Raw genomic sequence first — 14,838 nt, 5'->3', positions numbered from 1 at the left:
TTAAAGGGCGGGGCCGTCGGAGGTGGGGCTGTCAGGGGCAGGGCTCCCGGTGAGGCTGCTGGTAGCCGAGTCACTGGGGGAGGCGCTGTGGCAGTGGGGCCGCCGGACCATGCCTGGCTGGAAGGTGGGGTGGCGCCGGGCGTGCTTGGTCAGGTGGTCGCTGCGCATGAAGCGCTTTTCGCAGAGCGGGCAGGAGAAGCGCTTTTCCCCGGTGTGGGTCCGGAAATGTCGGGCCAGCTCGTCGGAGCGGGCGAACCTCTTCTGGCAGCCGGCCCAGCTGCATGGGAAAGGCCTCTCGCCTGCAAAGGGGAGACAAAGGTCACAGTTTACCTAGGCGGAACCTTCATGGACAGAGGCAGTCTATCTTATAATGCCATGGGACAAACAACCAGGCGGGAAGGCTGTGGCCAGGATTCTAGGATTAGTCCCCAGGTCTTCCGTTCTAACCTAATGTCATCTCTCAGCAAATCCCCAAACTCCATGCCAGGAAAAGCAAAATTAGATTATTAAAGGCTCCCAAAGCTTCTACCCAGCATGGAGGTGGCCTAATGCATCTCTGCGTGCTCTAACCTGGCCTCATCATCTGGGGTCGTGGAGAATAATTCTGCTCTCTGCAGGGGGTACAATTAATGATCTTCATCGCTCCCAAAACAGAGAGGCCCATCCTCAGAAGAGGCTGCCTGTTGCATCTCTCTGTGAATCACTGGTTTGGGTTTGCAAACCCTCACACCAGGAAGACTTTAAAAAGGGACCAACACACATGCACGAAACAAGAGGTGAGCTTCTCTGAGGTTGTGGGGAGGGGGAGATTCCTGATCATTCACACTCCAAAAGCAAAGCTTTAAGGCTATAGTATGAAAGAAGCCCTCAATACTGGCAACGTAGCAATTTTGGGGGAGAGTGTTACGGGTACCGTAGACCGCCAAAAAAAAACGAATCAGTGGGTTCTAGATCAACCCTGAACTGACCCTAAAAGCTAAAATGACTAAACGGAGGCTGTCGTATTTTGGTCACATTATGAGAAGACGAGAGTCACTGGAAAAGACAATCATGCTAGGAAATGTTGAGGGCAGCCGGAAAAGAGGAAGACCCAGCAAGAAATGGATTGACTCTATAAAGGAAGCCATGGCCCTCAAGTTGCAAGACCTGAGCAAGGCTGTCAAAGATAGGACGATTTGGAGGACATTGATTCATTGACTCACCATGAGTCGGAACCGACTTGACTGCACTTAACACACACACACAGCAGCTAAAAGCCGGTTCACAATCAGGATCGAATCTTGCCTCTTGCTAAACATCTTCTGGCAAGCCAGGCATTCTCCCACCCTCAACCCTCTATATATGGGAATATTATTGTCATAAGAAAATAAGAAAAGCCCTGCTGCATCACACCAAGGCCCATCAAGTCCAGCAGTCTGTTCACACAGTGGCCAGCCAGGTGCCTCTAGGAAGCCCACAAACAAGACGACTGCAGCAGAAGCATCCTGCCTATGTTCGACAGCACCTAACATAATAGGCCTGCTCCTCTGATCCTGGAGAGAATAGGTATGCATCATGACTAGTATCCATTTTGACAAGTAGCCATGGATAGCCCTCTCCTCCACGAACACGTCCACTCCCCTCTTCAAGCCTTCCAAGTTGGCAGCCATCACCACATCCTGGGGCAGGGAGGTCCACAATTTCATTATGCATTGTGTGAAGAAATACTTCCTTTTATCTCTTTTGAATCTCTCGCCCTCCAACTTCAGCAGATGGCCCTGCGTTCTGGTCTTATGAGAGAGGGAGAAAAGCTTCTCCCTGTCCACTCTCTCCACACCATGCATCATTTTATAGACCTACCTTCTATGCTTGATGGAAAGAGGACAAGGTCGTACATATACATAAGTCGCTCTGTGAACCCTCCAGTTGCTACGAGCAGCTAGCACAGTACAGTGGTTCGTGTCAGACTGGGGCGGAATCCCTTCTTGGGAGTAAAATTCACAGGGTGACACCTCAGACTAGCTGCTCTCTCTCCGCCTAACTTACCTTGCAGGGTCACTGAAGGTGAGACGGAGGAGGAGAGAACTAGGGATGTTGCCCTGAGCTTGTAGAAGGCAGGGCAGGATTTTTATTTATTTTTAGTGAGACGCTAAGCATTGTTAATTCCACTTGGGAAATATGACCCTACCCAGTACACCCTGCTAAATTTGCATGAATGTACACTCCATTACACACTGTTTTCTACCAAAGAATCATGACCATGCCGGGAAGCTTTCTGATTATAGAATCATAGAGTTTGAAGGGACTACTAGGGTCATCTAGTCCAACCCCCTGCACAATGCAGGAAATTCACAACTACTTCCACCCCCCAACACCCCCAGTGCCCCCTACTTCATGCCCAGATGGCCAAGATGACCTCCCTCTCATGATCTGCCTAAGGTCATAGAATCAGCATTGCTGACAGATGGCCACCTAGCCTCTGCTTCAAAACCTCCAGGGAAGGAGAGCCCACCACCTCCCGAGGAAGCCTGTTCCACTGACGAACCGCTCAAACGGTTAGAAAATTCTTCCGGATGTCTAGACGGAAACTCTTTTGATTTAATTTCAACCCGTTGGTTCTGGTCCGACCTTCTGGGGCCACCAAAAACAACTCTGCACCATCCTCTATATGACAGTCCTTCAAGTACTTGAAGATGGTTATCATATCCCCTCTCAGTCCTCTCCTCCCCAGGCTAAACATACCCAGCTCCTTCAACCTTTCCTCATAAGACTTGGTCTCCAGATTGAATGTGGGAGTCATGAAAAAGTTGATTTATTATTAGTAAATGTTTGATTTGTATACCTATTTTATATACCTATATATCCGGGGCTGCGTAAAAGTCTCTCAGAGGAAAAGGGGTCGCGAGTGGAAAAAGTTTAAGAAGCCCTGATACAGAGGATGGGGTCGCGACCCACAGTTTAAGAAGCTTTGCTCTATATGTGTGTGTGTAAAGTGCTGTCAAGTCGCAGCTGACTTATGGCAACCCCTTTTGGGGGGGATTTCATGGCAAGAGGCTAACAGAGGTGGTTTGCCAGTGCCTTCCTCTGCACAGCAACCCTGGTGATCCTTGGTGGTCTCCCATCCGAATACTAACCAGGGCTGACCCTGCTTAGCTTCTGAGATCTGATGAGATCAGGCTAGCCTGGGCCATCCAGGTCAGGGCTTGCTCTATATGACAGCCCTTCAAGTACTTGAAGGGCTGTCATCACATCACCTCTCAGAAGGTTACCGCTGGGCCTTTCTCTACGTTCCCTATTAGCCGCGGGTATAGACCAAACAGTAAGCTTCCTGAAGCAAAGGGTAGAAGATATCGAACGTCAAGTAGACCTGGGGAAATCTCCTTTCTTTTCTAGCACCAGAAAAATCCAGACACGTAGTTACACCTGCGGCTTATCTCTCCCACTTGAAACTCATTAACTATGGGAAGGCCTACACTGTAGCCTGATGCCAAGCCCTGCCATCGGCAGTTTTAGATGGAAAACATAAGAAGATCCCAGATCTGAAAGGCTGTGCCCTTGTAGGACAGGTGACGCTTCGGGCTGTTTAGCTTGGAAAGAAGGCGGCTAAGGGGAGACATGATAGAGGTCTATAAAATTATGCAGGGTATGGAGAGAGAAGACAGAGAGAAGCTTTGCTCCCTCTCTCGTAACACCAGAACATGGGGTCCTCTGCTGAAGCTGGAGGGCAAGAGATTCAAAACAGATAAAAGGAAGTATTTCTTCACACAATGCATAATGAAATAGGGACCTCCCTGCCCCCAGGATGTGGTGACGGCTGCCAACTTGGAAGGCTTGAAGAGGGGAGTGGACATGTTCATGGAGGACAGGGGTATTCATGGCTGTTAGTCAAAATGGATACTAGTCATGATGCATACCTGCTCTCTCCAGTACCAGAGGAGCAGGCCTATTCTATGAGGTGCCGAGGAACACAGGCAGGATGGTGCTGCTGCAGTCGTCTTGTTTGGGGGCTTCCTAGAGGCACCTGGTTGGCCACTGTGTGAACAGACTGCTGGACTTAATGGTCCTCGGTCTGATCCAGCAGGGCCTTTCTTATGTTCTTATGATATAGAAACTATTGAACATGTATTGTTCAGCTGTCCATTTTATCATGGGGCTCGTATTAGACTTATTGCTCCCTTGATCAGTGGATTCCCAGATAAGTCGGCTGAGTTCCTGTCTAAGAAGCTTCTGATGGGGAAGATTCCTCATCTTTCGCTCCCCACTGCCAAATTCTGCGCCATCGCAATTAAAATACGCAATAGGGTGGGGAAAAGCTGTTAAATTCTTTTACACTTCTATGCTTTTAGTAATTTTAAGTTGGCAAGCCACTTTTGTGTTATGCACTAATATTTTATATCTTATTAATGTGTGTGTGTGTGTGCAAAGTGCAGTCAAATCACAGCCGACTTATGGCAACCCCTTTTGGGGTTTTCATGGCAAGAGACTAACAGAGGTGGTTTGCCAATGCCTTCCTCTGCACAGCAATCCTGGTATTCCTTGGTGGTCCCCCATCCAAATACTAACCAGGGCTGACCCTGCTTAGCTTCTGAGATCTGATGAGATCAGGCTAGCCTGGCCCATTTAGGTCAGGGCTATCTTATTAATACCAGATTTTTATCAATTTTTGTAATTTGTAATAGTTTTTTACAGTTTTACCAAGCTGGATAATCTGATATACTAATTTCTGGCTGGTCAAATAGACCGTCTCAATAAACTTGACTTCTACCAAATGGCGGAAGGGGAATACAGTTCCCAGCGGGCACTGCCAATCCCAAAATGTCAGCTCCCCCCACCGCCCTGACAACTGGCATGGGAGGCTTCCCTGCCAAGGAACAGCAGCTGCGGATCCTCCCCCCCCCCCCCCAGATGATCTGGGAGGTTCCAGGCGGCTCATCTTGCCAGGATGAATCAGTGCCATCTGGGAAGGGAGGAGAGAGGGAGGGGGGCGAAGGGGCAGAGCCCAGCCTTTGTCTCCAGAAAAGAAAACACCCGCACAACACAAAAGGTTACATACACGCTCATGGCAAGAAGGGTGGGGACAGAAGCAAAAACAGGCAGCTCAGAGAATCCCTGGCAGGGAAAGTAAGGTGCCAGAAATGAGAATTGTTGCTGGATATATCTATATATTTTTTAAAAAATACACGCTCAAATAAAAGCTAATCTGAATAGCGTCCAGATCACATGAAGTGATGGGATCGCTTTGCTCTGGTTAGACCTCACCTAGAGTATCGCGTTCAGTTTTGGGCACCGCAGTTGAAGAAGGATGTAGACCAGCTGGAACGTGTCCAGAGGAGGGCAACAAAGATGGTGAGGGGTCTGGAGACCAAGTCCTGTGAGGAAAGGCTGAAGGAGCTGGGTATGTTTAGCCTGGAGAGGAGAAGACTGAGAGGTGATAGGATAACCATCTTCAAGTACTTGAAGGGCTGTCGTATTGAGGATGGCGCCAAATTGTTTTCTGTTGCCCCAAAAGGTCGGACCAGAACCAACGAGTTGGAATTATATCAAAAGAGTTTCCGTATAGACATTAGGAAGAATTTTCTAACAATTAGAGCAGTTCTTCGGTGGAACAGGCTTCCTCGGGAGGTGGTGAGCGCTCCTTCCCTGGAGGTTTTTAAGCAGAGGCTAAATGGCCATCTGTCAGCAATGCTGATTCTATGACCTCAGGCAGATGATAAGAGGGAGGGCATCTTGGCCATCTTCTGGGCATGGAATAGGGGGTCACTGGGGGCGTGGGGAGGGAAGTAGTTGTGAATTTCCTGCATTGTGCATAGATGACTCTTGTGGTCCCTTCCAACTCTATGATTCTATGGGGTACAGGAGCTTAAAGCCACTGGGGCAGGCCTTTTTGGTCATAATGCTGAACCACCAGGTCTCCCGATGCCTCCGTCTCTACTGAGACCACCCTCTTTGCCACCATCTTTGCTACTGGCCAGGGTCACCCTGCCCAAGTCAAGAGTTCCAATCACCACACAAAGCCCGGTTTTGGTCAAATGCCTCGGGATTGGACGGTTTTGCTCAGCTTTGTAGGGATTTTCTGGAAAACAGGGTCATGAGCACACGAAGCTGCCTTCTACTGAACCAGACTATTGGTCCATCTAAGTCAGTATTGTCTACTCAGACCGGCAGCGGCCCTCCAGGTTCTCAGGCAGAGGTCTTTCCCATCACCTACTGCCTGGTCTTTTAACTGGAGATGCCGGGGATTGAACCTGGGACCTTCTGCATGCCACGCAGATGCTCTACCACTGAGCCACAGCCCCTCCCCAGTCGTTTTGGGTATTGCCACCGCTCTGAACGCAACTTTAATGCTACTCCAGAAGGCCTGCCGCTAGAAGCAAGGAGGCCAAAGTCTCCCCTTATGATGGCCCCGTGAAATTCAGAAGCACACTGCAACTGAACACGGAGGCTCCACTTAGCTGTTGCTGCTAACAACCAGAAACAGAGCGCGCCTCCTCCCTCAATCTGCCTGGATCCCCTTTGAAAAGCTACCTTGGAAAGTGAGGATGATACATTTGCATTTATTTATTTATATCCTGAGTTTAGTTATCTATCTATTTATTTATATTTATATCCCGTTCTCTATCCCGGCCGAAGCCAGAGCAGCTAAGGACCATTAAACATAATACAATAACACATAATACAGTATACAAATTAATTTCAAATTCCAATTTAAAACCAAGTATTTCTGACAATAAAATCAAACTGGCGCCCTTTTATCGTCACACAGGTCCTCGGAGAGCCTAGGGAAAAGCAATCTGGGTCCCCCAACAGAGAACAACAGAGACCTCATGTAAGGCGGAACTCCAGTCGGGACTCCAAGCGGCTCAGAACATCGTTCTCCCTTCCTCCGTCTTCTCGCAACAACAACCTTGCGGGGCAGGCCAGACTGAGAGCTTGCGACAGGCCCTAGGCCACCCAGCGAGCTTCCAGCGTAATAGTGGGGATTCGAGCCCGGGTTACCCGGGGTCCCGGTCTGCCACTCTGTTCACTACACCTCGCTGGCTCTCATCGCTCCACCCAGCAGCACAGAGTTCCACAAGTTAATAAGGCAACCTGCAAAGGATATCCCTTTCGTCTAGTCCTTAGATCTACTGCTCTGAATTCTAGCCTATTTTCATGGATTGGGTTTTCATGAGCAAAGACACCGCCCCCATGCGCGCATGTCAGATATAAAATTCATATTTTTTCTCCGCACAGATGTTTCCCATTTTTGTAATATAGTCTTTGAACCACCCTAGTCCTGAATAAAGGAGATCTTTCTCTCCTAAGCTCTGTCGCCATCTGCCCTCTCTCCTCTCCTCCTCCACCCTCAAGCCTTGTCTTTCATCACAAAATATAAATACAGTGGCAGAGTTCCAGTTCTATGCACACAAACACACACAACTCCTCCAGGCTCACCAGCAGAGTATGGGACAAAAGCCAGGAATTCCAAGAAATCCCTGCTGCTCAGATAGACTGCTCCTGCCCCTGGCCCGACCTGCCACTGTCCAGCATCACATGCCAGATTTTCTCCGGAATTCATCGACTGTCTGTGCTCTTCCGTGCGGGCACAAGGGCAGCAGGAATCTGCTCTCTTTCCGCTGCACCGGGCCTACTGCCCTAACTAAGCCTCATCGCAAGCCAGCATCCAACCTCACCACCGAAAGCCTGGAAAACTCGCCGAACTGCCCCTACACCAAGACTTTCGTAACGGTGTCCCCACATTCAATGCTCTTCAGTGACCATTCCGCATACCTTCCCGAGCTATGAGAGGCACCCCTAACTGCAAAGATATCCTGCCGGGGTCAGATTAGCACCCAGTCCTTGCATGCACGAATGCATGACCACATGCAAAAGTCTATGCAACCCTGCCTGGGAAACAGATAGTTAGCTACTAATAGGGGGGAGGGAGGCAACAGTCCATAACGCAGGGGTGGGGAATGTCAGGCCCGGGGGCTGTTTAAGGCCCTCAAAATCATTTGGTCTGGCCCTTTGTGGGTCCTGAAAGATCTCTAGCTCAGAAGGACCTAAAACTGGCCATCCACCCCCTCCAGCAGACAGGAATAGCCTCCATTCAAGGTGGATGTGAGTTTGTTTTGCCAAGAAAAGGAACCTTTTTCCCCCTTGCAGAAGAGTCGTTAGCTATGGAGCTGCTAGGACCACCCAAGAAACTGTATTAACCCTTTCCCACCCGGGCCGTGGAGAAACGTATTCCCTCTGTACTACAAGAGGGATGGGGGCGGAAGTGGCGACAATGGACGGGTTAAAGGGGGCAGGGCCAAAATGCGCGGGGTGGGGGGCAAGTTCTTAGCCAGTGTGTTCTCATTTCACCCCTGCAGGCGGAGGTAGCAGGAGCCGGCTGTAGAATCCGGCCCCGACCATGCAGAGCAGAAGCAACTCCGGCATGCGGCTGGACGGTTACCCCCGGCTAGTGCAACAGACCATCCTGTGCCACCAGCTGGACGAGTGCACCACCAGTTGGATGCCTGCCTTCTTGCCTGCGCTGGGGGAGTTGTCATCCAGGGCAGCTGCCTGCTCGGGGCTTGGTCGGCTAATTTTTAAGTTGATAATTTTGTATGGCCCGCAAATGATGTTATAAATATCCAAAAGGTCCTTGGCGGAAAAAAGGTTCCCCACCCCTGCCATAATGTCTCCCCTCACCCCTCATAGGGCCCAGAGGTTTTGAAGAACGCATTGCTTAAACCAGATAGCATCTGGGTAAACAGCCTCCCCCCAAAAAACAAGATTTTCAGCCTCTGCGTGTACAAGATTGGCAGCTGCCAACCCCACCCACCGCCCACGAGGGGATTAAGGGCACGGGCCAGCCCTTGGCACATGCCAGGCAGCGAAGACGTTTCGCAGGGCTCAACGGAAGATTCCTTGCCGGGGCAGCGCCCAACTCCGCTTGCTCCGTTACCCATCTCCTTTTGCCCGTTTGCTTGGGAGTAAAAAAACCCAACCTGGCCACGCTCCCTAGGCTGTACTCTGTAGGTAACCACGTCCAAATGCCGCCCCACAGCTTTTCGAGACAAACGAAACACCCTGTGGACTAGAAACTTGTGGGCGCCTGCCCAGATATTTCACCTGCCCACTCAGAAAGGAGTGAAACTGAACTTTGGGTCCTGCTTCTACTGTTTTTCCTCCAGACGCAGAAAGGGAAGAAAATTAATCTTGTGGTGTAAGGGGGGGGGGTTTGGGTCTCCCCGGGTCTAAGTTCAAATCCCCAACCTGTCGGCGTGGCTTCGAGCCTGCCATTCTCTCCCCGCCTAGCCCACCTCACAAGATTGCGGTGAGGTTAAACGGAGAAGGACAGGAAGCACATATTCTGCCCTGAGCACCTTAGAGCAGGTATGTGTGTGTGCTGACAAATGACAAGTGCTGTCAAGTCGCAGCCGATTTATTGCGACCCCTTATGGGTTTTCAAGGCAAGAGACTAACAGAGGCGGTTTGCCAGTGCCTTCCTCTGCAGAGCAACCCAGGTCTTCCTTGGTGATCTCCCATCCAAATACTAACCCCCTGCTTAGCTTCCGAGATCTGACAAGATCGGGCTATACCACGCTGCCTTCCCTCCTGCCAGAAGTCATGGAATCATAGAAACCTAGAGTCGGAAGGGATCTCCAGGGTCATCTAGTCCAACCCACTGGACAATGCAGGAAATTCACAACTGCCTCCCCATCCCACACCCCCAGTGACCCCTACTCCATGCCCATAAGATGGCAAAATACCTCCTGGCTCCCTGGCTGTGACTTGATGGCACAGTTTTTAGGCCCTGCCTTGGATGGCCCAGGCTAGCCTAATTTCATCAGGCCTCCAAAGCTAAGCAGGGTGGGTCCTGGTTCACACTCGGAAGGGAGACCACCGGGAAAGTCCAAGATCGTCACGCAAAGGCAGGCGATGGCAAACCACCCCTGAAAGTCCCTTGCCTTGAAACCCCCTTGAGGGGTCACCAGGAGGTTGCCAGCTCTGGGTTGGGAAATACCTGCAGATTTTGGGGAGCGGAGCCTGAGGAGGGGAGGGTTTGGAGAGGGGAGGGACTTCAAGGCCATAGAGTCCAATGGCCAAAGTGGCCATTTTCTCCAGCGGAAACAATCTCTGTTGCCTGGAGATCAGTTGTAATTGCAGGAGATCAGAAGAGTTTCCATCTAGACATTAGGAAGAATTTTCTAACAGTTAGAGCGGTTCCTAAATGGAACAGGCTTCCTCGGGAGGTGGGGAGCTCTCCTTCCCTGGAGGTTTTGAAGCAGAGGCTAGATGGCCATCTGTCAGCAATGCTGATTTTATGACAGTAGGCAGATCATGAGAGTGAGGGCATCTTGGCCATCTTCTGGGCATGGAGTTGGGGGTCACTGTGTGTGTGGGGGGGGGAGGTACTTGTGAATTTCCTGCATTGAGCAGGGGGTTGGACTAGATGGCCCTGGTGGTCCCTTCCAACTCTATGATTCTATAATTGGAAAGCTTCCCGGCATGGTCATGATTCCTCGGTAGGAAACAGTGTGTAATGGCGTGTACATTCACGCAAATTTAGCAGAGTGTACTGGGTAGGGTCATATTTCCCAAGTGGAATTAACCATGCTTAGCGTCTCACTAAAAACAAAACAAAAATCCAGCTCCGGGTTGGGAATTACCTGGATATTTTGGGGGGTGGAGCCTGTGGAGGGCGGGATTTAGAAAGGGGAGGGGCAAACCAAAACAGCACAAACTAGCAATAAGCAATAATGCAAAAATTTATCAAAGTGAAATAAGTGCAAGTAAGTGACATATAATATATACAAATATGAAATACAAAAAGATACAGGAAGTTGTTACAATAAACACTCCAGCAAAAACATATGACCAGAAGGATCACTTATTTCACTTTTATAAATTTTTGCATTATTGCTTACTGCTAGTTTGGGCTGTTTTGGTTTGCTCCAAGTATCCTTGCAGCACTGAGCCTTTGTTTCTCTCCACCACCAGGAGCTTAGCAACCCCAGCTCGCCAGAAGTCGGCTGCGAGCGCGCATAAGCGCCCACACAAACCAGTGCACTGGCGAGGGGAATGCCATAGATCAATCATGTCCAAAGTCCGGCCCGGGGGCCAATTGTGGCCCCTGGGCTGGTTTAATACGGCCTCCCAGCCCGTTTTGCAGAGAGAGAAAAGGGGGCGCGTGAGGGCTGCGCCTGTGCTTTGCATCCCCGACCAAAGGGGCAACGCTTGGGCGGAGGGTTGCCTTGATTGGCTGTCTCAGCCCCACCCCCCGGAATGAAGGCCAGCGAGTCTGAAACCCTAGAGAGGCCACTTCCTTCTTACCCAGAGCCCACGCGTGGGGACGCGGCCTTTGTTGTTCTGACACATGGAAAAGCAGCAGCAGCTCCTCCCGAGTGGGTCAAGGGGGATCCTGAGGATGGGTTGGGGGGGACTCGAGGGTGGGAAAGGTGGCGGGGAAAGGGAAATGCAAGGGAGGTCAGAGGCTGGCCCCAATCCGGGAGAGGAAAGACACCCCCCCACACACACACACAAACACCGAAAAGCCTGGGAGTGGGGGGGGGGGGCTGCTCCGTCTGGCTCTCCTTTTTCCTCTTTCCTCTCTGCAGAAGGCTGGGGTGGGGGGGAGATGCAGCCCCTTCCCTGCATTGCAGAGGCCTCGTGAGGGATCCAGATTTGCAGGGGGGGGGTGGGAGGAGGGGAGAGACTGGATGGGTCTTGAGTGGGGGGATTGTGAGTCAAGGAAAGGCAGGGGGAGAGGGGGCTGGATTTGGGGGCAGGAAGTGTTTGGAGTCAGACCCCCCCCCCCAGCAGGTTCTCTCCAAGGCAAGTGGCTGCTTCGAAAGAAGGGATGGGGTGGGGGAAATAAATGACTCCTGGCATGTATCGTGCTTGGAAACGAGGCGCGTTCAGACGGGGCCGGGTCTGCAGAGGACACCCGTTTCATTCCGGAGGTCAAAGCCCTGAGCAGAGAGCAAAGAGGTCAGAAGGAAAGAAGAAGAGGAGAGTTGGTTTTTATATGCCCACTTTCTCTACCACTTAAGGGTGGCTTACAATCGCCCTCCCCTTCCCCTCCCCACAACAGATACCCTGTGAGGTAGGTAAGGCTAAGAGAGCTGTGACTAGCCCAAGGTCACCCAGCTGGCTTCGTGTGTAGGAGCGGGAGAAACAAATCCAGCTCACCAGATTAGCCTCCACCGCTCACGTGGAGGAGTGGGGGAATCAGACCCAGTTTCCACTGCTCCAAACCACCGCTCTTAACCCACTACACCACGCTGGCTCTCATGGGGAGATGTCAGAGTGTTTGAATCTTGGACTCCATGAGAATGAAAACCAGTTTATTTCCTGGCTCAGATGAGGGGAGGACAGAATACCCCCGGCAGGGTTGAAGGGAGAGAGTCGACAGTCCCAGAGAGGCACATGAGCGGGGGGAGGGGGGGGGGAGAAAGAGCTCCTGCTCCCTCCCTACAGAAGGAAGGTTGGAGATTTAGAAGCTGGGGGGGGGGGCGGGCGTCCGGTGAGCTTAAAGGGGTTTTGGGGAAAGGAAGGAATGTAGCCATGGTTTTTGTGGTGCAGTCTGTGGTTATGGGCATAATAAGTATGCCGTTTGCAATAAACTTTGCATAAAAGAGTTAATTTGCATTTAATTAATTTAATTAAGAATGCCAGGCAAAATGGTCGGCCCTCACGCGTGTTCACTTCAAAAAATCTGGCTCTCTTTGAAAAAGGTTTGGACACCCCTGCCATAGGTTTGGACACCCCTGCCACATCTGCGCGCCCACACCGCTCGCGCCGCCGCCCCTGTTGACACATCTGGGTCCCTAGCTGTGCATAAGGAGGCCCGGGGGCGGGGGCGGGGGCGGGGCCCAAAGCAGGCCTCCCCGCACCCCCACCCCCCCGGGCAAACAACGTGGCCACCAGGCCGCCCCTCCCACCCACCCACCCACCCACCCGCGTGGGCAGCTCCCTCCTGGCGCAACGAGCCGGCAGCGGGCGGGATCGGAAGGCTGGCGAGAGATCTCCAAGGGGACCGGGCGGCGGGGGGTGGGGGGGTGTGGGGGGGAGAGAAATGGATGGCCCCCTCCCCCAGCACGCGCAGCAAACGTGGCTTAAAACCGGTCTCTGCCAAGCGGGACACGGAGGACACCGTTCTCCCCGATCGCGGGTAGACTGCCCTGGGACGGGGAGGCTCCTTGGAGCCAGCAGGGGCACGCATTTGTCTTGTCCTTGCCGGGGGTGGGGGGAGAAACGGACGGCTCCCCTCCCCCCTCCCCCATAGCCGTTCGTCAAAAGTACTTTCGCTTTCAAGCCAACCACGTGGGGTCGGGGAAGCGGCGCCTTTGGGGGGGGCTATCAGGACAGGCCGGGCTCGAACCCGCCCCGCTAGGGTGGCCAGGTCCCTCTCCGGGGGTTTTTTCGGGGCGGAGCCTGAGGAGGGCGGGGTCTGGGGAGGGGCTTCAAGGCCGTAGAGTCCAATGGCCAAAGCGGCCATCTCCTCCCGGGGAACTGATCTCCATCGGCTGGAGATCAGTGGTAAGAGCAGATCTCCAGCTAGAGCCTGGAGGTTGGCAACCCGAAGCCTCCCCCTATGGAAAGGCGAGCCCAGGACGGCGGAGGGGAGGCGCCGCCCCGACGGGAGCGGCAGCCGAGGCCAGGAGGCAAGGGGGTGGGGAGCCCCTTACCCGTGTGGGTGCGGAGGTGCGCCTTCAGATGCGACGACTTCCCGTAGACCTTGGCGCAGCCCGGGAAGGGGCAGGGGTGCCTCTTGGGCGCGCCGTCGGGGGCTCGCCGGGCCCCCTCCCAGCCGGCCGGGGCGCCGCCCTCGGGCTGGCCGCCTGCGGGGCGCGGCGGGGGGCGGAGGCCGGCGGAGGGGCCGGGGCGCGCGGCGGGCGGGAGCGCCGTCGAGCGGCCGGCGGGGCGCGCCGTCCGGTCTTCCGCGGCGGCGGGCGGGTGGACGAGGGCCCCGCTGGAGATGGACACCAGGCACTCGGCCGCCAGGTAGTCCAAGCCCGACATGCCGCCTGGCCGTCGGGGGCGCGCCGGGTGAGCCGCGCCCTGGCGCCGGGGGAGGCCGGCCCGGGTCTCCGCCCAGCCGGGCTGCCGTCAGAGGGGCGAGCGGAGGGCGGCCCCGGCGGTGACCTCCCCCCCGGCCGCGTCTCCACCTCTTGGGCACGTCGGGTCGCCGGGGAGGAGGGGCGTGCTGGGGGCGGAGCGCCCGGCTCCGGGAAGCGGCGCAGAGAGGCCGGGAGCGACGCGCGTCGGCCTTCGCACGTGACGCCTGCCGCGAGTCGGGAGACCGGGGCCGAAAACGGAGAACTCAGCTAAAGAAATGGGGCATCTAGAGCGGGGCAAAACCTCCCGCGCGTCGAGAGCCTTGGATCTGCCGCTCGGTCGCTGCGCGGTTTCCCCGTCTGAACTCTCCAGACTCTGCATGGGGGCTCACGGTGGAGGTGGGGGGTTTGGCGGGGGGTGGGGGGTGGGATGCGCGTTTGGAGAGCGGCAGACCCCAGGCCAAGCCTCCCGTGCGCGTTCGCCCCGGCTTTCCCGAGCGCCGCGGGGACGGCCGGGGAGGCGGGAGCGTCCCCTTGCCCCACCCCGAGCCCGAAAGGGGCGGGGGAGGGGTCCCTTTGCCCCTCCACCGGCCAGGATCTACATTGGGTTCAGAGTCAACCCCTGCTGGAAAGGATCAGGCTGCAAAGGAGTCCGTGGAGGGGGTGGAAAGCCTGAATAATCCCCCCCCCCGCCTTTTCTCATCTGGGCGAAAACGCGCGGTCGCTTGAGCCTCCTTTCTTCCCTGATCCAGCCAGGATCGAACGCGCGGACGTTCTTCGAACGTTCCAGCCAGGATCGAACGCACGAACGTTCGAAGAACGTTCGTGC

At 54.0% G+C, this 14,838-nt stretch overlaps 1 protein-coding gene across 1 annotated transcript; it reads right to left on the bottom strand.

The window, feature by feature from the left end:
- KLF16 (KLF transcription factor 16) lies at positions 1-13,974 on the bottom strand. Its single transcript, XM_056845357.1, has 2 exons — positions 13,641-13,974; positions 1-299 (listed from the first exon to the last, which is right to left on the bottom strand). The coding sequence occupies exons 1-2, from the start codon at positions 13,972-13,974 to the stop codon at positions 1-3; spliced, it is 633 nt and encodes a 210-aa protein (XP_056701335.1).
- Positions 13,975-14,838: the final 864 nt, after the last annotated feature.

Source organism: Euleptes europaea, chromosome 2 (genome assembly GCF_029931775.1).
Source record: "Euleptes europaea isolate rEulEur1 chromosome 2, rEulEur1.hap1, whole genome shotgun sequence".
Lineage (NCBI taxonomy): Eukaryota > Metazoa > Chordata > Lepidosauria > Squamata > Sphaerodactylidae > Euleptes > Euleptes europaea.
Note: the sequence above shows the minus strand (reverse complement) of the source record. Positions and strands in the feature narration are given on the sequence as shown.

Coding starts and splice junctions, on each gene's coding strand:
- KLF16 (XM_056845357.1), bottom strand. CDS start 13,974: ATGTCGGGCTTGGACTACCTGGCGGCCGAGTGCCTGGTGTCCATCTCC. Junction 300..13,640: donor GCACCTCCGCACCCACACGG/GTAAGGGGCTCC, acceptor TCCCCTTTGCAG/GCGAGAGGCCTTTCCCATGC.